Genomic DNA, 23,368 nt, shown 5'->3' with positions numbered 1-23,368 from the left:
GACTCCAAATTTGCTATGAAGACTTTTCAGACTGTCCTCTATCAGTGTACCAAATTTCATAACTTTCCCGCAATCGGTTCTATGGGCTGCCATAGACACCCAGTCGGAAGAAGAAGAATAATAGGTAACACTTTAGAATACGGTTCCTTCGTTAATGAATAACTACACAAGAACTAATGAGTAACAAAATATTAACAATCTAGTAACTATTATTAACTAACAAGAAACTCTGATTAACGAACTAGTAAGTAATAGCGCACAGACGAAAGTGGTAGTTCACTATTAAGTAATCAATAACTACTATTTTTTTAATACTTCCCAGAGAACTACTGAAAAAGTTTATTAACAATCTAGTAACTACTATTAACTAAAAGAAATTCGTATTAACGAATTAGTAAGTAATAGCTCACAGATGAAAGTGTTACTAGATACTTCTGTGGGAATTACTAATTATTTGGATTCGTATTATAAAGTGAAGATCATTGGAACTAACTAGTAATTACTCAAGTGTTACTAAAGACATTTTCTAAAAGTTACTAAAGTTCACCAAAAATCTCAAACGTTTGCACAAATCATGACTAGATCATGTAGTAACACTTCAGTAATTACTAGTTAGTTCCAATGATCTTCACTTTATAATACGGATCCAAATAATTAGTAATTCCCACAGAAGTATCTAGTAACACTTTTATCTGTGAGCTATTACTTACTAATTATTTGGATCCGTATTATAAAGTGAAGATCATTGGAACTAACTAGTAATGACTCAAGATCTAGTCATGATTTGTGCAAACGTTTGAGATTTTTGGTGAACTTTAGTATACTTTTAGAAATGTCTTTAGTAACACTTGAGTAATTACTAGTTAGTTCCAATGATCTTCACTTTATAATACGGATCCAAATAATTAGTAATTCCCACAGAAGTATCTAGTAACACTTTCATCTGTGAGCTATTACTTACTAATTCGTTAATAAGAATTTCTTTTAGTTAATAGTAGTTACTAGATTGTTAATAAACTTTTTCAGTAGTTCTCTGGGAAGTATTAAAAAAATAGTAGTTATTGATTAGTTAATAGTGAACTACCACTTTCGTCTATGCGCTATTACTTACTAGTTTGTTAATCAGAGTTTATTGTTAGTTAATAATAGTTACTAGATTGTTAATATTGTGTTACTCATTAGTTCTTGTGTAGTTATTCATTAACGAAGGAACCGTATTCTAAAGTGTTACCGAATAATAAAGAACGGGAACAGATACAATAGGTGCCACCGCACCTTCGGTGCTTGGCCCCTAAATATGAGCAAAGCACAGTCACAGAGACAAAATATTTATTTATATATAAATCTAGAATTTGGTACATTTCAGACTACACACACATTGATATGAAAGGACTCAATCTTACACCCTTCTGTGTTAGCAAAACTGTTTAAAGAGAACATTTTAGCTATAGTACCCAAGTACATGAACACGGACAAATTTGTGGTCACATTTACTGTTTGGCAAATTTTCGAAGGCAAAATCAAGTAATTTCAGTAGGAATAGAGGCTAGAGTTACATCCAGATGTCGCTGATTTTAAATTGTTTTATTAAACAGGTGCAGATCCTTTTAGCAAGTGGAGTTCAATCTGTAATCAACGCAGAATAGGAGAAATACCAGCAGAATCCCCCACCTTTGTTCCTTGACAGTTATCAGCATCCCAACTTTAGTTCCATCTACTCTTACCAAAGAGTACTCTGGGTTCGGGCAGAAATTCAGAGCTCAGAGCCCTACACCCAAACAGAACGCAAAGTATGCTCAATCTTAATAATTATATGTAGATATGAACTGATGAAAATGTATGTTGGTTATTATTCTGGTAAGTGGTAAACATAATAACTTTAATAGGATTTTTCCATTGGGTTTTGGATTATTACAGAAAACAAGCTATTTTGCTTAACATAGCTTAACATGCTATAAATCATGCATGGGTGTCCAAACTCAATCCTGGAGGACCACTGTTCTGCAGAGTTCAGTTCAAACTTACCTTCAACAAACATGCCTGGAAGTACTTTGATTAGCTGGCTCAGGTGTGTTTAATTGAGGTTGGAGCTCAAATTCGTCAGGCCCTGCAAGGAGCAGGGCTGCGTTCCAGTCCACTTTTTTAGACACGCACTTGCAAACTTCACTAAGCAGTTCCCCTTGGGAGAATCCCTGTCGCCATTTTGAAGTGCTTTCCACTTCGTGAAGTGGACGAGGGAAGTTTATATGGACAGACACTTTTTTCCTCAATTTTGACCTAGGGAGTCTACTTCATATACACTTCAGGCAGCTCCATATACAACAATGCAACACTTTTGTGACGTCACCGCAGATCTCGCCTAATCACCATCACCACAAACAACTCTGATATTAATTATATATATATATATATATGAATTTATAGTTTAATTTAAAACAACCCAAAAACACCTATATACATTTGGATGCTGCATTAAATTCTTAAAGGAAAAAAAAAAAAGAAAATAATATATAAACTCCATGGCTGATTCCAAGAGATCAAGGGCATAGGACTTTCCAATTATGCACAGCTGCACTACTTCCTGAACTTAAGCCAGCTCCTTATTTCCTGTCTGCTATTATTGGCCAAACTTGATTAATTCAGGTGTGTCTGATTATTGTTGCCATGACTACTTAGGTCAGGCACACCTGAATCAATCAATTTGACCAATAATGGCAGACAGGAAACAAGGAGCTGGCTTAAAGGGATAGTTCACTTTGAAATTAGTTTTTGATATGTTTTAGCCAACGCATTCTCATCCCAAAGCGCCATATACAACGCTTTTGCAAAAGCGTAAATATCCAACGCACATGGCACCCTTTAACGTCTAATGAGACGCTTCGGTTATGGTTAAGTTTAGGTATGGTGTAGGGTAAGGGTTAGACCACTAGGGGGCGCCTTCTGCCCAAATATATCTGCGTCTCATTTGACGTTAAAGGGTGCCATGTGCGTTGGATATTTACGCTTTTGCAAAAGCGTCCTATATGGCGCTTTGGGATGAGAACGGGCTCGTTTTAGCTTACCTCAAGGGGATCCAAGATGTAGGTGTCTTTGTTTCCACAGCATTTTCAATTTTGACATTTTTTGGTCAAACTGTTGTTGTCTATCAGTCATACAGGTGAAGGGGGTCCTCAATCGGTTCACCTCAAAGAGCATGCACAGAAAAGTCAAAATTAAACATGATTTAATGACTCATAAATATAAGTACACATTGATGGCCTAAGACATGAAACGAGCGGTTTGTGTGAGAAAAAGAACAGTATCGTTTTACCTCTTGTAATCATAGCCATGACAAAATGATCTGACGGCACGGGTGCTTCGGTCTGCGCATGCGCTTGAAGTGATCGCTTGCGCGCCTACGTCACTCTTTGTTTACACAGAGATTTCGGAAGTGTTACCTTTCACTAAACATATTTAGATATACGGGAAACCGCAATGGAAGACGATTTCGGTATATCTAAATATGTTTAGTAAAAGGTAAAACTTCCGAAATCTCCGCGTATATATTGAGTGACGTCACACGCAAGCGATCCCTTCCGGCGTAACATTGAACTGATTCAGTTCGGTTCAGTTGGACATTGAACAACTGATTCAGATCACTTGGATTACACGAGGTAAAAACGATATAAATACTGTTCGTTTTCTCACAAAAACCGCCCGGGTCTTAGGCCATCAATGTGTACTTACATTTACGAGTCATTAAATTACGTTTAATTTTGACTTCTCTGTGCATGCTTTTTGGTGGACCCCCTTAGCCTCCAGTGTATGACTGATAGACAACAACGGTTTAACTGAAAAATGTCAAAATTGAAAATACTATTGAAACAAAGACACCTACATCTTGGATGCCCTTGAGTTAAGCTAAAACATATCAAAAATTAATTTTAAAGTGAACTATCCCTTTAAGTTCAGGAAGTAGTGCAGCTGTGCATAAGGCCAATTGCAGTTTCCGCCAGACAAAGACGTACATCCGAGTGAATAACACAGTCTCATCCCAAATCGTCATATAACTGACGTTTTGGGACGTATTTTGACCATACGTCAATATCCGCCTTTTTAGGGCCCCCTTAAACGTCGGTAGATGGCGATCCCGGGCCGTCATACAACTGACGCTTTATCTTTAACGTCAGTTAGGTGACGGGTTAGGTTTAGGGTTAAGTTTAGGTATGGGGTAGAGTTAGGATCCCATAACCTCATCTACCGACGTTTAAGGGGGCCCTAAAAAGGCGAATATTGACGTATGGTCAAAAGACGTCCCAAAACGTCAGTTATATGACGATTTGGGATGAGACCGGGTTGGAGTGAACAAGACAGAGGGTTAGCGAGTGAAGCACGAAGGGCATGACCATTTTGAACTGGAACGCAGCCCAGGACTGGACACCCTTGAACTAAACATGACTCACTAAGCCATCAATATCACTAAACTTCTGACAAGAGGTTTTAGTCTTTATTTAAAAAAACCCCATTTTGACTTAAAGTTTCAATTAGAATAGTTTGCTAACACAATGAGGTTACGTAAGCAATCTAGTAAGTATATGAGCTTACCTGTCAAGCATGATGATGTTTTATGTCCCTGAACAGCTCTGTAGGTTGCCAATAAGTAAAAGCTTAACAAACAAACAAAAAATTGGTTATAGATGTTTTTTTATGTTGTATAATAAAACAAAACATATCTTCAGCTTGTAAACCACAGACCTTATTTCAGGTGTTTAACCAAAAACCCATGCAAAAAAAAAAAAAAAAAAAAAACACAAAAAAACCTCAACCCAACTTCAGTACGAGGGAACCGGAAGTACTAAAATGCTAACTTGTTTCCAGGTTTTCCTCTATAGCACCTCATGCGGCAACGCTGAGAGTGCAACGTGTGGCCTGAACACAAGATGTGTCTGCGTTCATGTACTTGCATGGTTCAAACATTTAAACAATTTAAAATGAATAACCCTTCAGTAAAGGACAATGTTTTATATACTTTAAAAGCTGAAACTAACAGAAGATTATACATTTGGTGTTACAAAAAGAAAAAAAACTTAATTTGTACATGAAAATGGTAAAGCACTGACTAAGGACACATGGGCAACTGTGTATTTTTATCCTTGAGCAAATGGCTTTGTTCGCACAAGAGGTCCATATAAGTCTGTGCCAAGAAATGAATAATATCACAGCGTTCACAAGCAGCCTTCAGCATTATTTGCCTCTTTGTGCATCCATATCATGTGTGGGTGGGCCCCGGTGGGTGTCAAGCGTCCAGTGAATCACAGAGATTCATTTGGATACGGAGAGCTGTCCAATCATAAGGTCACAGGATGGGCGCCTCTCTTCCCACAGCCACAAACGGCAGCTTCTCTGAGCGGGTCGATAGTAAACAGTGTGCAATAAATGTCACATATAGCACAACAATTAAAAATAAACAGCAGAATAGCAATGTCGCACAGCTTTTTACACATTCTTTTTTTAAATTTAAACAATCAGTTCTGAACGAAAGCTGTGAAATCCACAGAGTCATTATGAAAATGGTGGTAGTTCTCTCTCTCTAATGTGTCTGCAATGGCTTTCTATACGCCTCCAACCCCATCTGAGTGTAAGCTCGAGCGTAGGAGGAGGTGGCGTAGGGCAGTGGGGAGTGTAGTTGATATGTTAGTGCTTGCTATGATCTCAATAGTTAAGGTTTATTTATAACACTCAGAAAAGAGTATTTAATGTCACATAAGCATAATACGGCACTGGGAAGGGACATTTTGGAATTTTAATGTATGTTTAGCATATGCAGTCTGTGTGTGGAATTAGAGCATAAATTACATTATAAAGAGGCACTTAAAGCTCTTTAGCTTGCGTTGGATAAAACCAATGGTCCCAGGGTCAAGCTCAAAGACCTGGTGTTGTTTAACTGTTGAATAAACTCTCTTTCTTTCATTATTTGTTCACCCTTGTGCTGTTCTAAACTTGTATGTCATTATTTTTTTCACTAGAATTATCATTAGTTTAATTTCAGTAGACTTTCAGAAGAATCGCCACACATCTCATTTCCATGCAACTGACGTTCATAGTGTCTTTCAAACTCCAAAAATGACAAAATACATTAAAAAGTAGTTTACGTTAACTAGTTAACTAACCCTTTATTCTCAGTATCTCTATGTGTGTGTTTGTCTTTTAGGTGGATATAGGTAAAGGGGTGGTTGGGAGGGAATTTATTATTGGTGTAATAGTGCAAACAGTGATGCATTAACAGTATAATAATATATCATAAATGATAATCTTGATAATGAACATTCAGTTTTAGGGCAGATGATCATGTCATGTTGAATATTTGTGTAATATTTAAAAAAAAAAAAATGCCAATAAACAACCGTACTACGGAGCCCCTAAAGGGACCTTTGCAAAAATAAAAAATATACAGACTTTCACGTGCTCATGAGAAACATATCTCGTGCTCACGAGGAATATATGAAGAGTTCAGATGCAAAAGCCTCGAAATGCCATTTGAAATGTTCTTCTTTAATGATGATTTTATCAAACTTGTATATTTTATTTCATTAATTTCACTTAAATAACAATTAATAGGTAATTATCATTGCCATTTAAGTGAAATTACTGTTCTTAAATATACAAGTTTGATAAAAATCATCATTAAAGAAGAAAATTTCAAATGGCATTTAGAGGCTTTTGCATCTGAACTCTTCATATTTTTATTTTTGCAAAGCTCCCTTTAGGGGCTACGTACAAAACTGATAGACAGCACAAAACTGTATAATATAACAATGCGATTCAGTTCAGTTAGTGTACACTTGCAAGTAAGGCAAAAAAAACAACAATAAAACAACAACAACACACATTTAAAATATATTTACAGAAAACTACAATCTGATGTAGGAATTTACAAAATCTCCGTTATTTTATCACATATTAATATGCTACAAGTCTCAATAAGTAGCCTACGCTTACATGCACAGTCATAATCAAGCAAACGTCCATGTAAATGTACTTACTGATCTAGTGCCAGTTGTATCCATGGATTCGTTGCATTGATCAAATGTCCTAAATAAATTTAGAAAAAAGGCACATAAATGTTTCACATATTGTGGTGCTGGTCTCATTTAGGTTATGGTATCATGGAATGCTGTGAAAACCCATTGTGATTTTTTTTATGTTCTGTTTCAAAGTTATACACTTCCATATCTTTAAGTCTAATTACTAGAAGGAAACTTCATAGTAAACTCAGACATTAAGACAAATTGATAGACTCCAAGAAAAAAAAAAAAAGTAAATACAAACTGAACAGATCTCAGGGAGGCAGGTACAATAATACTATTTTTCCAGCTGACACCAATCACAAGTACAATCACAGTTTACAAGTAGCTGATCTCCAGAGAGGCGTTCTTGTCCACCGGTTCCTCTGGCAGTGTTTTCACATTCCCATTTTTGGCCCCATTCAGATAGGTTGCAGCAAGCCCAAATCCCGGTCCTTTACCAACAGCATCCCCACCCGTGCCTCTCCTGTCTGGCGAACACATCTCAGAAGCCCCTGTGCCCGAGGGTTGCTCTAAGAATAGGGCTCGGGTACTTTCAGGTTGTCCGCTTCCGTTTCCAATCTGAGTAATCCTGCAAATTTCCGTCATCTCCGTCACTTCCTCCCTGTCCTCTTCTTCTTCCTCATCCTCTTCATTTCTCACTGCTCTTCTAAGGCTTTCCCTGGGCATCAGAGCTCTTCTTCGTTCTTCCTGATGCTGCTGCTGCTGCTCGGTGGGCTCGTGGTTCTCGACCCTTCGAGATGAGCGGCATAGGGCCTTCCGGAAACCCCGCTTGAAGTTGTCCGAAAGGAAGCCATAAACTATAGGGTTAGCGCAGCTGTTAGCGTAAGAAAGCACCACTACGAATAGATGCAGTCCCTGCGGCTCGTCGCGGAGAGATTCCACCAGGTTTATGATGTTGAGGGCGTAAAAAGGCATCCAGCAAAAAACAAACACAGCCACCACTATCACCACCATTCGTGTGACCTTCCGCTCCGACTTGCGGCGTTTGGTTGACGTGGCATGAACCTTCTTTCCTGAGCTGCGGATCTTGATCACAATGAGGAGATAGCACATGCAGATGACTAGCAAAGGGAAAAAAAAGCCTACTGTGGAGGTGTAAATGATGAATGCCGCTCCCCAGACGTTAGCTGGCTCCGGCCATATGATATTGCAGATTCCTCCTTCCCGTTGCACGTTTGCAAAGATCACCACAGGCAAGACCACCAAAAAGGAGACAGCCCAGATTGTTCCATTCACAGCTTTGGCCACCTGTGGTCGCCTCCATTTAGAGGACCGTATAGGATGAACCACGGCCAGGTAGCGATCGATGCTCATTACAGTGAGGCAGAAAATGCTGGTAAACTGGTTAATGCCGTCGACAGTCATGACCAATCGGCACGTGAATGAGCCGAAGGGCCACGAGTGCATGGCATTCTGCACGGCGAGGAATGGAAGGCCCAGCATGAAGAGCTCATCAGCTATAGCTAGATTCAGGATGTAGATGTTGGTCACAGACTCTGTCTTGGAGTAGTGAAGGACGATGTGAATGACCAGAGAGTTTCCTCCCAGGCCGACGACGCAGACGATTATGTAAATGAGAGGGATGAGGACTCCTGCCATGCTTGTTCCTGCCCGGTTCTCCGGATCTGTCTCATTGGTGCAGTTTGACGAATTGAGGAAACAGGTGTCATTGAGAACGCTCTCGTTAAAGAGGAAACCAGGAATGGAGAGGTTGTCCCATAAGCCCAGCGCAGCAGAGGCGTCTGTTGAGGTCAGCTCCATCTCACTCTCTTGCCGTCACTGCCTTCAGCTGGGGGCCACCATTGTCCTGCACAGAGAACAACCACAAACTATCATTTCTCTCTCAATGCACTCTCACATTCAATAAATGCATAATCTACACACAAAAAGCACCATTGTTAGCAAGTTTGTTTCACACTGTTTTTGCAAATCTGAATATAGCTTACTGAGTGAAAACATACAATACTAGATCAGTGGTTCTCAACATTTCTGACCCAAGACAATATTCAAAGGACCACATTTATTTGAAGTCAAACATGACAATGATGCCTTTTGAAATTTCATTTAAACTTTTTAGAAAAATAAAATAAATTAAAAAAAATGTAGCTTATATATTAATAATTACTATTGTATGTCTTTTTGACATTCAAATTGAAAATAATTTTATCACTTTTTGAAAACGTACAAATTTAATTAAATCAAAGTAAAATTAAATAACGTACATCTCAGAAATGATTTGATTTATGAGAAAATGTGAAATATAAGGGGGGAATGCAAGATTGCTGCAAATGAGACCTAAAATAGGCAAGACCAGACCGGATTAAATTCATAGCAGGAACACGTGTACCGCTCCGCAGGAGAGGACAGGTGTTGAATGAAACTTATAGTAGTCAGAAAAATATGGAATTTGATATATGAGTAATTTCCAGGTCTGGATGAGTATGGCGAAAAACACTGACTGTCGAAAACACAATTGAATAAGTTATTTAAAAGTTAAAGTTATTTGTCGTCTATCATTTGCGAGTCTCTTTTAAACTGTATGAATGTGTACCACTCAAATCGGCAACAGCTATCGGCATTCATCTGTCAGACTGTACTTTGTGTGTTTGAGGTTAATGTATGTAGTTTTTTTAGGTTTTCACAGACATCTGTGCCGCAGTGTGAAAAAAAAATGAGAGTAAGAATTATGTTCAGTTTACATGCTAAACACCTTGATTTTAGAGTTTTTATTTTATTTTAATTAAATGAGATATATTACATAATGTAATTTATTATTATTATTATTATTATTAAATATTATTGTATAGACATACGTTTTATTTCTTATTGTACAAAATGTTGTCAACTTTTTTCAAAATAAATAAAAACACTAAATTACAAAAAATATATATTATTGTATAGAATGATCATGGAAATGCAATTATATATTACCATATCGTTCCAGGTTTAAGACTATACCTTGAAAGTTGCTTTCCTGAGTTGCCCTGGTTGAGAACTACTGGACTAAACATTGGTCTAAATACATGAAAAGGGATTGCAAAGGACATTTCAACGTAAAAAACCTCACATGATTCACAGGATTTTGGACGGTGTTATTTTTGTCCCTTAGGCAATCAGGCATGCCAATTATCCAATGTATGGGTGATACTCAGAAGAGAAAAATCTGCCTCAGCAGTACTTTGCTGAACTATTAAAATGGAAGCATCACCAAACATTAGCACTGCATAGACTTGAAATATGGAAAAAACAAATAAGCACAGTGACTACTAAATTTTAAAGCAAAGCATGATGGAAAAGAAGCAAGGTTTTCTCTGCTGGGAATAGTAATTTAAAACAACATTATTAAAGTAGAAGGAATGAATAAAAGATGAGAGATGCACTTCATGTCAGAAAGGAAACAATTGCAGTGATGCAATGAGACCAACTCTGCAGGGATATTTGTGTTTGGCATGTCTTGGTGTACATTCACTCTTCAGACAGTTCAAACACTGCACTCCCACATGTGGAGAATGCACTACGGCTAATAATTGACATTTTATTAACAATCATGCCCACTGGGACTCAGAACTGACTGAGCAGATGATTAGAAGCCCATTCACAGTCGGTCAATGCTCGTGGCACATGGTGCATGTTTATTCTGAGGATATATAGCCTACTTTCCTTGGTTATCTTTAACGCTAGTTCAATCAAAAAAATGAATTCTCTCATCATTCACTCAAGAAAGGTTTGGAGAAGGATAAGACTGAACATTTGCCCATATAATGTATAGTCTTTAACAGTAAGAGATCAGATTAGGTTGGATCAGGTGATGCAGTCTTATGTTCCACATCTCTTTGTTTGAAATAGAAAAGCATGTTATTTTAGATTTTCACACCTGCCTCTCTCCATTTCTATTTAAAGGAAAACTCCAGCGCAAAATTAACCTTTGGTCTAATAACATATTGGTACTTAGTCGACCGTTCTCTGAGATCTGTTTTCATGATAATTGAATGTAGAGTTTTATCTCTAAAAACTGATTAGTTTATAACACTTGTATATGGGGACATATAATAAGTTCAAAGAAATCGCCAGTTAATACCACTAACAGGGCTAAGGTTAACTAAGGCTCAAAATAGCCCCACACTAACGCAGTAACATAATGAGGGTCCCTTCATGCAAAACAAAGCATTGAGAACTTTGTAAGTGTGCAGACCATTTAATAAGAATATTTATAAAGACAGACAAGAATATATTTTATAAAGACAGTACACTTCGTGTATACAGGCAGGAGCCATCTTTGGAAAACAGTCTCGACAATTCAAACCACCTTCATATACACGAAGTGGACTTTCTTTATAAAACTGTCTGTATTATTAAACTGTAAAGTTCTCAATGCTTCGTTTTGCATGTATAGACCCTCATTATGTTACTATGTTAGTGTGGGGCTATTTTGAGCCTCGTGGTATTAAAGGTTTCTATTGCGCCAGAGTTCTCATTTAATCTCTCTCTCTCTCTTACCTTAATTACAACTAGAAGCAGAGCATATATGGAAGATAAATTGACTCTGGACCACTATAGCACTCATACAGAGAGGCAGGTGAAACATGCCAAGAAAAACTGCCATCGTCATGCTCATATTGAGGTTTAAAGTGATATAGGCTGCCATACGTTAAGTTTAAATGGGAGACACTGGATACCAGCAAGAACTAACTTTATATCAGACAACATTTTTTAATGAATAAATTATGAACCTGTTTTGTTTTTAATTTAGAAATGTCTAAAATATGCATTGACAATTAGTGTGCTTCATTATTTGAAGCTCCCTGCTATTAAAAGCAGAAGATATTATTTTGAAACATTTCAGAATAGAGTCTTCTGATGTTACATTATAATGAAAGCTAATTAATTATGAAAAAATGTATATAGTTACAAAGATTTGTCCCCCAAAACAGATGAAAGTAGTATTCAGTGCCATGTTGAAAATGAATGTAGAAAAGAATAAAAGTGCATGTCAAACAAAGAGAATAATAAGTGAAAAGAGATAAAAGCAAGAGAAGAAAGGCTGTGATCTTTTAAGTCCCTGACATTCATACAGCTCCACACATGTAACCTTCATGATTAAATAGCTATCCAAACCTTCAAAAACATTTTTCTGGCTCCAGGTTTGCTTAAAAAAAAAACTTCTCAGATGATCAAATGATTGATTTCATTAAGACGAAGTGTGCAAGCAGTGCTTTGTGCAGTATTTTAAAGTTAATTGAGTGTTTTAAAGTTACATGGACATGAAGGCAGAAACAAAACCTTTATGATTCATAATGACATTGCACATTTGGTGATTTTGAAGCAAAGCAAAGAAACATTTTGTTTAAAGGGGGAGGGGGGTTGACTGCGATTTCACTTTTTTCATTTTAAATAGTGCGTAATGTTGCTGTTGGTGCATGAACATTATTTGCAAAGTTGCAGCGCTGAAAGTTTAGAGATATCGTCTTTTAAAAATCAGGAAGTATATTGCCTACAAAAATGACTCAAATGGGACTACAGCTGGGTTTTAGACGTCACTAACCCACACATTTGCATCAACCCCTCCCTCTGGAAAATGCAAAAAAGGGAATGCGCATATTTCAACAATGGACACAATTTATGTTTGATTGTGTTCCTGAAAATGACGATCGTAATCTAGCTCTCTGTGCTGCGCATTTTACGGAAGACAGCTTCCAGAATCTCCACGAATTCAACTCCAGATTCAACAAGAAACTGTTGCTAAAACATGAAGCAGTTACAACTTTAAGACCAGAGGCAGCAGTTGTTGGGCCACAACCTGTAAGTAGGCTAAGACTTAATCATTTTAAATGTATTTGCATGTATAATTCCAGACGTAGCCTTGTGTTTTATTTTTTTCAAATGCCAGCGCTGGCTTTATAACCACAAGGCTACATTTTGTGTCTACGACAAATGCGTACAAACATTATGGACCTGAATTTTGTAAATGTATTTTTTCATGTATATATGCTTTATGACCTTATTTTCGATTTGATCAAGAACGTAAACTTGCCAACGCTGTTTGAGTATAACATTAGCAGCTAGTCAGTTGCTATTGTTGCCAGTCAGATGCTATTGTGTAAAACAAACGTTAAATTTTTTTAGCAAATTATCATTCAGAAACGTTTAGTGAGAGCCGTGTGTGGTGAGGTTCTGTTTGACTCTCTTCATCGCCGCTTTCGCGGTCTGATTCTGCCTCAACCCGATACTTCAACGCATATTTACATCTGGACTGGAGCTCATGACATGCACGTTTCGCCCATAAAGTTAATGGTAAACAATGTGAGCGACAGTTTAGCCAATCACAACACACTGGGCCAAACTAACCAATCTGAGGCAACTGCCTGTTTCTGAGGGAGTGTTTTCATAGAATCAGGAAGTGAACCGGTCGTTCAGGGGACAAAGGAGAGCGCGGCTGACAATAAAGGTGAAGTATATGAAAAATAAGACTTTTAAAAAAAGAAAAACCATGAATACATGTTATATTGCACGGTGCACCCCATAAACACAATCATGCAAAGAAAAAAAAAAGCAGTCAACCCCCCCTTTAAGCTTAGATGTCCACCATTTATTGTCTATTATATGATCTTTACTAAATTGTTGAAATGGAGTGCGACAACCCATCAGACCCAGAAGTTAGTTATTTTTAATATCAATTAAAAAAAATGGTCCTGAAATTGATTATTTCTGAGGTTAAAATTGATTTAGGAATATTAGATCAGAAACGGGAATGAGAGGAAATGGGTATGATTAAGTACCAAGTTAATACATCACTGATGATGTGTCTGAGTTGCACCAGAGGTATATTTCAAGAACTATACTATCTGTTAGTACCATCAATGAGTGCCACACACTTATACAGCCTGCTATGGTCTGCTGCACTGCATTGACAATAAATTAAGGATCATTTTTGGCTTCAGATCTCGAGAAAAGATAAATTTACCTGTAGCGTAAGCAACTTACTCGTTCCCTCTTCTAGAGCGAACCGAGGTCACGTTAGGTAACCGAGTACTTTTTTTTTTTTCAGACAGCAAAAAAACACAGAAACTTTGCCGTGGAAACATGTTGTATCCGTGTAACATGACCAGTTAACATTTGGTTTCCTAGTTTTGCATTCATGCACAATGTAAAAATGTAAATATTTAGAAATGTCTCTATTTGCATTTTTCCTAAAAGTGAAATCTCTGCTGGATACTGCTTCATTAATAAAGAACATTTCCAGTTCCCAAACAGATGCACATGCATTATGTTGTAGGATGCTTCTATTAAGTTTAAAATAAGTTGGATAGTTATTTTGATGTTGTTTTGTCACGTTGTGGATAAACTTTACAACAATACCGCATTGATCAACAATGGAATATGCAAAATTACAGCACGCCACACTGTTTTTTTTTTTCTATCTACCTTTTTAAATGTAATTTTTAATTAACTACATGTACTAAATATAGGATTATATTTAGGTTGAGGGCTTGGATTAGGGTTAGTGGCATGTAATTATGCAAAATTTATTTTTATTACTATAACAACTACATGCAACAAGGACACTGTAAAAAAGTGTTACCAAAAGAATTTGAGAGGAACAAAAAAGAATAATAAATTACATGAAAATAATGGTAATGAGAAATGGACCCAGTTAGAGAGAAGTGATCTCTCTACAGTGAAAAACAGGACTGCTTAAAAAAAGTCTGATGAATATTACTAAAGATTGCCAATGAATGTTTTATAAAAACACCTGCTGTGTGGTGTCACCTTTGTGTCCCTGTGAAATAAGATGAGGAGGAGGATTTTACTTGTGTTAAATGTCAGGCCATGCATTCTCTGTTTCTTTTCTCTGTGTCAAGGGACAATGCATTGGTAATTAGTGTTTTCATTCCGCCTTGTGTGCATTACTTATTAAAAAATTGCACACTTAAAGAGACCATTCTCATGCTATTTAGACTGCTGATGACATGATTTGTTATAAAAAAAAAACTCAGTGTAACTGGGTTCTGGCATTGTTATTGCACAGATGCATGCTAATCTACACTGTGTGTGTCATCACCACAGGCATGATTTTATTCATTTTAAAGTAGATCACATAACACTTGTTGAAGGGTTGCAGCACATTTACAGCTAAAGTCTGTTTGTGCTGATGACCCATTGATCAGCTCTACCAATCTTGATTGTCTTTTTTCATGAATAAACAAACACTGTGATGTTGTCTTGATTGATACTGTGAAGCAGCTTTGATACAATCTGTATTGTGAAAAGCGCTATATAAATATATTTGACTTGACTTGACTTTGAAGGGTTGCAGCACATTTACAGCACATTTTAAGTCTGTGTTTGTGCTGATGAGCAGTATGTCCTTAATAGAAAAGTTTACCCAACAATTCAAATAAAGATTAGACTTTACTCAACTAGAGACTGTCTACCTCACTGCTGGTTTGCATCTGTCAACTCTGTATAGCTTTCTGTTTTGAATCTCTATTTACTATAATTCCTTGTTGTTTAGAACTTGCTGATCAACAAATATTAGATATGGACTAATATTGCCTATCACATTAATCTGACATTGCTAGCTTTTATCTAAATCGTTATCGTTAGCACAACACGCATCTTAAAGGGATACTCCACTTTTTTTTTGGAAATAGGCTCATGTTACAACTCCCCCAGAGTTAAACTGTTGAGTTTTACCTTTTTTGAATCCATTCAGCTGATCTCGGGTTCTGGCGGTACCAATTTTAGCATAGCTTAGCATACATCATTGAAGTGCACAAGACCATTAGCATTTCTCCCAAAAAAATTACAAAAGTGTTTCGATATTTTTCCTATTTAAAGTTTGACTCTTCTATAGTTACATTGTGCGCTAAGACAGACGGAAAATGTAAAGTTGCGATTTTCTAGGCTGACATGACTAGGAACTATACTCTCATTCCTGCGTAATAATCAGGAAACTTCACTGTCGTACCATGAGTGCAGTAGGCGTAATGTTATGACGCAGCGCCTGAAAATAGTGCCCAGCTTCCAACGTGACCAGGACTATAGTTTGTGTAGTCATCACGCCTGCTGCACTCATGGTACGGCAATAAAGTTTCTTGATTATTACGCAGGAATGAGAGAAACTTTATTAGGTCAGCCAGAACAGGAAACAGAGTTGGGGCTGATTTCGAATCTCTTTGGAATTTAATACAAATGTGTATGTGTCATTCATTGACACAAGAGTTTACAGACAATGAGATGTCAATAGCGTCCATGTTGTGGAGGATGATCAGATGGTTCTATTAATTTCTTTATAAATTTGTGTTTACGTCCCTTAAAGACTATTTAAATGTTGAGCAAGCAATCTCATTTGCTGCAAGACCAAAGAGGCCAATCAGCTTGTACAATGTAGTAATTATGTGATTGCCTGCAGATTGAATTTAAAAGGACCTTTCAGCCTGTACACTCAAGTTTCACGACTTAACTAAATAATCTTTAAATTCCTACCCCAAAGCCGTGGTAACTGATTGTTACCAGTCCTATGAGAGATTATATCACTCCCTGTAGGCTGGTTCAGTTAGATCTTATGGGCCACATTCACTGTTTGTGTTCACGCCTGCCAGACTGTTTCTAAACTTATCTCTAAAAGATTTAAAATCTCCTCTCAGAGCTCAGTAGCACCAACAAACACATAACAGTTATCTCCCCTGAAATGCTGCAGACTTAAAACACTACAGACCTCCTCAAACAAAAATGACTCCATTTCACCAGATGTAATCCACCTGCTTACTTTGGCACCCTAAACTGAGCTCTGATTAGTTCCTCCCTTGATAGCATTAGATATCTTGAACCTATCTGAAACAATCTCAGCCTTGAAGACATAGAAAGACATTCAATCACCTGGGCACAGTTGTGGTCTCTTTTAACGTCAGGAGCTGACATCCTTGCATTATTTGTAACTCTCAGAGAATAAGCAAATCTCTGAATACCAGCCTTGCATTTAATCAGCCACTCACAACTTTGCTCACTGTCAGAAAATAGGAGATTAAGGTTGCATATATGCTAGAGAAGAAAAAAGAGACAGGGACAAACAAAAATAAAGAGAAATTCATCATATACACTGTTAGACTTACAGCTATTTACTTTAAATCACCCAGTATTATACTGCTATTTATCTTTAAAGTAAATAACTGTGATTCCCATTGCATCACGGGAATTTTCTGATGTCAAACACCACATACAAGACTTACTGTATTTTTTTTAATTTGCAGTATACTACTGTATTTGCCGTAACAGTAACTCTTTGACTGGCACCATTCCATCATGTTAGGGTTTGTGCACCCTAGTTTAACATTATACATGTCAACATGACAGTAAAGAACTTTACCACGGTAAACTGCGCTAACATTTTATTTTACAGACTTTGTTAGATTTACAAACTATACCATATTATATGTTTGTTTGTGTGTGTGAGTGTGTTTTAATGGAATTTGATATTTACTGCAAAATTTGTGTGTGTTTAAGTTCTGTAACAAAGCGCCAATTCGTGCCAGTGACGTCTAGCAAGATTCCTGAGGTAAGCCTAAACTATAATCGAAATCTCTTATATATATATATATATATATATATATATATATATATATATATTGACATAGGCCTAAGTTTGATAAAATGATTAGCATTATGCTATAAGTGCTTTGGAGCCATTGGTGCAGGCGGCATACAAAATCTTATAAAATCTCTATATAATTGGCTAAGTTTATATCAAATAGGCTAAGTGACCTTTGCATCATGTCTAACATTATATTTATTACACAGCAAATGAACCAATCAGAAGGTAGACAATTTTCTATGTTCAGTCTAACTAGATTAAATGTATCCAGGTAAGTATTGCAGTTAAAAACTCTCACTAACTCATACATACCAAATCTAGCATTTTAACAACTCAGGTTTATATATATATTAGGGCTGTGCAAAAGTTAATTGCGATTAATCGCATCCAAAATAAAAGTCTGTGTTTACATAATATATTTGTGTGTGCTGTATATAATTATTTTGTATATATAAATACCTATGCATGCATGTATATATTTAAGAATTATTTGCGGTTAAATTCTGTATATATTTATAAATACATAATCTATATTATATAAATATAAATATTTTATATATGAATAACATATTTTCTTAAATATATACATGCATGTGTGTGTATTTATATATACAAAATAATTATATACAGCACACACAAATATATTATGTAAACAGAGACTTTTATTTTGGATGCGATTAATCGTAATTAACTTTTGCACAGCCCTAATATATATATATATATATATATATATATATATATACACACACACACACACATTTATAACATTTAATAATAATATATAATATATATTACATAATAATAATAATAATATATATTACATACATATTAATTTACATATATTTATATTATACAGTATATATACATACTGTATTATTTTCTTTATTTTGATATTTTATTAGGCAGAAGACTCTATCATTGTAGTCCCACCTGACCAGGAAGGTCCTATCAGCGCACAGGTGGGTTAACTACTAGAAGGAAAATGATCATCACTCAGTGATTTCTTGCATGTGTCTTATTGTATTTGTCTCAAACAGGATATATATATATATATATATATATATATATATATATATATATATAGTGTTGGAACCAGGATCTCCTCTGAAGGACTGAGAACATTTGTGTTTGTAGACACGCGTATGACAGCAGCCATTTGATCTGTGCATCACTACAGCATTGATCTGAACGTACTTTATGTTACTTTTTGCTAGGGCTGCCAATCGATCTCTTTAACTGAGTTAATTCAATTTATAATATATTTTTATTTTAATATGTATGTCTATGTAAGATACAATTTTGCATTATTTTGCCAGATGAAAGCATTGAATAGGCATTACAAACAGTAGCTTTAGAGGTCAAAATATTTTTTTCCATATCAATTAAGATAAGCCTCTCACTGGCCTATTGTAAGTTTAGATTGCTATAATGGAAAATCCCCCATTATGGGTCAGGGAGTATCCTTAATGTTGTTAAGCATTTTTAAAGTATGACTGAATAATAGCTAAATTAACATGAAAGAAAAAAAGTGGTAGGTGTTTAGTGTGTGCTGCATTAACTTTCTATATGATAGATGGTAAAGTGTGTGCTGCATGTGGGTGGAACAGTTGGAGCAGTGTTATAGGATGGAGAGAAGCATGTGACGAGACAATGTAGCTCTACTGTTACTCACACAGTAACACTCTCACTGAGAAGTTGAAAGGCTACTGACAGAGGCGCTGACATGCTCTGTGGGTAAAAATAAAACATAACACACTAGCACGCGATAACCCAAACATGTTTGTGAAAGTCAGCAGCAGATCACAATGGATTACATCAGACCATGCAACATACAACAGTGCGAGAATGTGCAAATCTGACTCCAGGTATTTTTGAAACATGTCAAAAACGTATGCTCCACAGACTTGTGAAATGAACAGGTATACCAGGAGAACATTTGATTTAAAGAGACAGGCTGTCGGGGCTGTCAGCTAAAGGGGAACGGGACTAGAAGATGTTAATTAGGTAGTGGATGGGGCACATATTTATCACTCCTGCCCTTCCACTCTCACTCTGTCTCTGTTTTTTTTAACCAGTCTCTCTCTGTTTTAATCACGTAAACAGACAACGGATATCTGCTTGGCGGCCAGGCAAAACCACAAAATGTCATCTTTATCCACAACTAACTAATTAACAGGACAGAAGACTAAGAATGGCACATTCATTTAAGTAGCAATAAACATTTGCAATGCTAAGATTTGGAATTAACAGTCTGTGAAAGATCGTGGTCAAGATGTTCTCAAATGGCTTCATGTAAGCAAAGCCAGTTCACCAGTTACACTATGCAGGCTGTTAAAACTGACACATCTTGAATGAGAATCGAACAGACTGGTTCTCCTGGCTCACTGGCTAGTATGCCTGAATTTTCTTAGCAGGCTTCTTCTGTGAACAGCACTGACTGCTGTCATAGCCATGAGTTGCATTTTCTCCTAGAGAAAAAGGTGTGATTTACTTTTCTTACAGTCAGTGGGTTTTTGAGTTTGGGCTTCTGTTATTGTTTTAGTTTTAGTAATCCAGCTCAATGCAAGACTCAACCTCATATTCTCATATTCAGGATTTGGGGACAAAATGTATAGGAATTTAAGGATATGGTTCCACAAATATGGTTGTCATATTACTTTTTAAAGGGGTCATATGGTGATGTTACAAATGTGACACTTGGAAAAGTTTCACTTCCATTCTTTCAGGTTAAATCAAGAAAATAATATGCACTGTATTAATAAAACAAAGCCCACATATTGTACAAGAAACTATCACATTAGATATGTGGGAAATTAATGTGGGGGGAAAAATACTCTAAATCCTTAGTAGATTTACACAGACTGACAAAGTCAAAAAGCGTTATGTTGTGCCCCGCTCTTCCCTACAGTAAACACATGAGTTTGTACATTTCACTAAGTTACTCTAACGTTACCCTGCCAGTAGCCAACATACAAACAGATCAAAGTGACATAATTTAACCAACCATTCAGAAACGTCCTGTTCCAGCCTTAATTGTCAAACTTTTTTGCGGCAGTTATCTTGCTCCGGGTCTGACTCCGGTTGCGCAGATGTGTCCTCAGAAACTCCTTCCCATTCTTTATACAAAATATACCCTCAACTGTTGTCAAGGCAACACTCCACGTGCATTGTCAAAATGCCCGCAGAAAAGAGGGGTGAAGTGAGCCAGGCTCCTGCACTGCTTATGGCGTGTTGAAAACAGAGCTACTTTGGCCAGGTAAAATGAGTGTTTTCTTACAATACTAATGAGAATTTTTAATTAAAGTATAATAAAAACTTTTCATTTAGACCCTAAAGAATCAAATTAACTTATATGAAAATGACATTATATGACCCCTTTAAGCATTAAAGTCACACATACAATGTTGAGAAAATGAATATTATTTCTTAACATTTTCACAAATTGTATTGTCTGCACTCATCAAGTTAAACCATATTATTGTAGTGGAAAAAAAGATTAAACAATTTTTTTCTAATCAATTAGCTTATTAATTAGCTACTACAAACCAGATAGACCTAAGCGAAAGCACAAAATTTGCAACCTTGTTATTATTTTTATTTTTATTCTAATTGTGATGTTCATTTAATGGTTTTGCAAGAATGTCAATCTTGCTATTAAATTGCATACCGAATTTATAGGTCATGAAAATATCCGAATAAACAAAATTAGATAAAGAATTAGCATGTTTTTCACACCAGTAATGATCATGCCACTGAAATCCCTTGCACATTAAAAAACAGTAAGAATATTTACAAAGTATATGTATACGTATCCCATAATAATCATTGCCCACAAGGCAGTTGCTACAATGAATCAAAGACTTTAGATGTTACCAAGTAACATGAACGCTCTAATAACACGAGGTAATTACAGTAAATAGCACCTGCGCTTCACCCGTCTTTCTAATATCTCTTTCACACTGACTGGGACAAACAACGGTGTTTCCTGCAGCCCTGAATTAGCCTAGAATCTATCACACAGCCTAATATAATACTATAAGTATTATGTTAAAACATTTTAAATTGGATGAAAATACACAGCCTAACTCTTTATACACCGACCAAAAACCAAAAGAACAAATCCCAAAAATGCTTTTTGCAAAGTTTCCTACCTTACAAGATTTGTCGGCCAACTTGGTCCTTACAATTGGTTATATGACAAACTGAAGACTCTTCGTGAAGATAATGTTCAACTTTATTCGCAGGTTAAATCGTTTTTCCTGGACAAAGCTGTTGGTTGCGCGCTCCGGAGATGCCGCAGGAAAAGCGCGTGGTGGCTTGACTCGGCGAGCAAGAGAGAAAGTCATATCTGTGGAGTCCTGAACATTACATTACTCAATGCTCCATCACTCCGCATCTGTAACCAGGTAACGGCTCTTCCGCAAGCACAAGCAAAAGGTAGGCGTTGATATAAATCACTCCGTCAGTTTGTGTGTGTGTGCCTGCGTGCGTGCGCTCGCGTCCGTCGCGCGTCCGTGTGTTTTAGAGGTTTATTTGTTGTTGGTTTTAAACTACAAGCCTACACGGCGTGTTCGCACGAAAACAAAAAAACATTTTAGGGTATATACTACTAGGCAGATTATTTCCGAATAATGATCCCCGACGAGAATAAGTTGTCAAATGTTCCCTTCGATCAGGGAAGGGCACATTGGCTGTTGATATTTAGGCATTGTCCACAAGGACACGTATTTTTATAACCGGAGTTTTTCCTCTTGCGTTTAAAAAAGAAAAGAAAAAGAAAATCCCAGCCACATGAAAACGCTATCAAGCGCTGTCAAGAGCATGCCACACCAGCAAGCAGCGATATAACCCACTGTCAATCAGAAGCCCAACAAAAAAGTTATTACAAGTTCCGGTAGGCATGACGGCACAGCGCGGGAGCATACTCCTTCATAGCACACGTAGCATACATCACAGACGTCTATTTGATGTGTTTACATCTGGAAGACGCATTTTTTAGAGTGTTTGCTCATCTGCAATACATCTATAGGACGTTTCCTGTCAGATATCAAATGTTAAGAAGATACCTTTAAGATGTAATGATCTTAAAGATGTCTATCAGATATAGTAAACAGTAGATGCTTTCCAAATGAAGTGATCTTTAACATACATCTTGCAGATGTATGTGTGCTATCTGGGCTCTCTTACATCGCAAGGCAAAAACCCTACTGTCTACACGACAACACTGTAACCGGTGTTTCTGAAAATCCTCACCTTGGCAGGGGTTTTACAAAAATGTTTGGTTTCAGTGTCCAGATACTACGTTTCCGTGTGGACGAATGGCCGAACTGCATAAGAAAAGCCACGGTTATAAAAATACCCGTGTCAGTGTGGACCAGTCCCAGATAGCACACGTACGTCTGCAAGATGTCTGTTTGAGATCACTTCATCTGGAAAGCATCTGCTGTTTACTAACATCTGATAGACATCTGATAAATACTCACCGGTTCATGCATCGCAGAATGTGTCTGAAATAATTCCATATCCAGTCAACAATTTGATCTCACCATGAGCCATGTGCACCATGTGCACTCATACTGTAAACTCACCATGTGAGACCACTGTGTTATCATTGTATTAAACGCCCATTCTGTTAGTTTATTTTGAGTTCACTGTGATTTAACATTTCTCTAATATTGGTCAGTTATATCACAAACATCATGTAAAAGAT

At 36.7% G+C, this 23,368-nt stretch overlaps 1 protein-coding gene across 1 annotated transcript; it reads right to left on the bottom strand.

The window, feature by feature from the left end:
• Positions 1–1,312: 1,312 nt before the first annotated feature.
• sstr3a (somatostatin receptor 3a) lies at positions 1,313–22,650 on the bottom strand. Its single transcript, XM_089128508.1, has 4 exons — positions 21,810–22,650; positions 4,585–8,874; positions 3,063–3,183; positions 1,313–2,277 (listed from the first exon to the last, which is right to left on the bottom strand). Exon 2 carries the CDS (start codon positions 8,826–8,828, stop codon positions 7,383–7,385), a length of 1,446 nt encoding a protein of 481 aa, XP_088984634.1. The 5' UTR covers positions 8,829–8,874; positions 21,810–22,650; the 3' UTR covers positions 1,313–2,277; positions 3,063–3,183; positions 4,585–7,382.
• Positions 22,651–23,368: the final 718 nt, after the last annotated feature.

This window comes from Pimephales promelas, chromosome 3, assembly GCF_988280905.1.
Source record: "Pimephales promelas chromosome 3, fPimPro1.hap1.1, whole genome shotgun sequence".
NCBI lineage: Eukaryota > Metazoa > Chordata > Actinopteri > Cypriniformes > Leuciscidae > Pimephales > Pimephales promelas.
Note: the sequence above shows the minus strand (reverse complement) of the source record. Positions and strands in the feature narration are given on the sequence as shown.

Bases quoted from the DNA above. Each gene is read 5' to 3' on its own strand.
- sstr3a (XM_089128508.1), bottom strand. From the start codon at position 8,828: ATGGAGCTGACCTCAACAGACGCCTCTGCTGCGCTGGGCTTATGGGAC.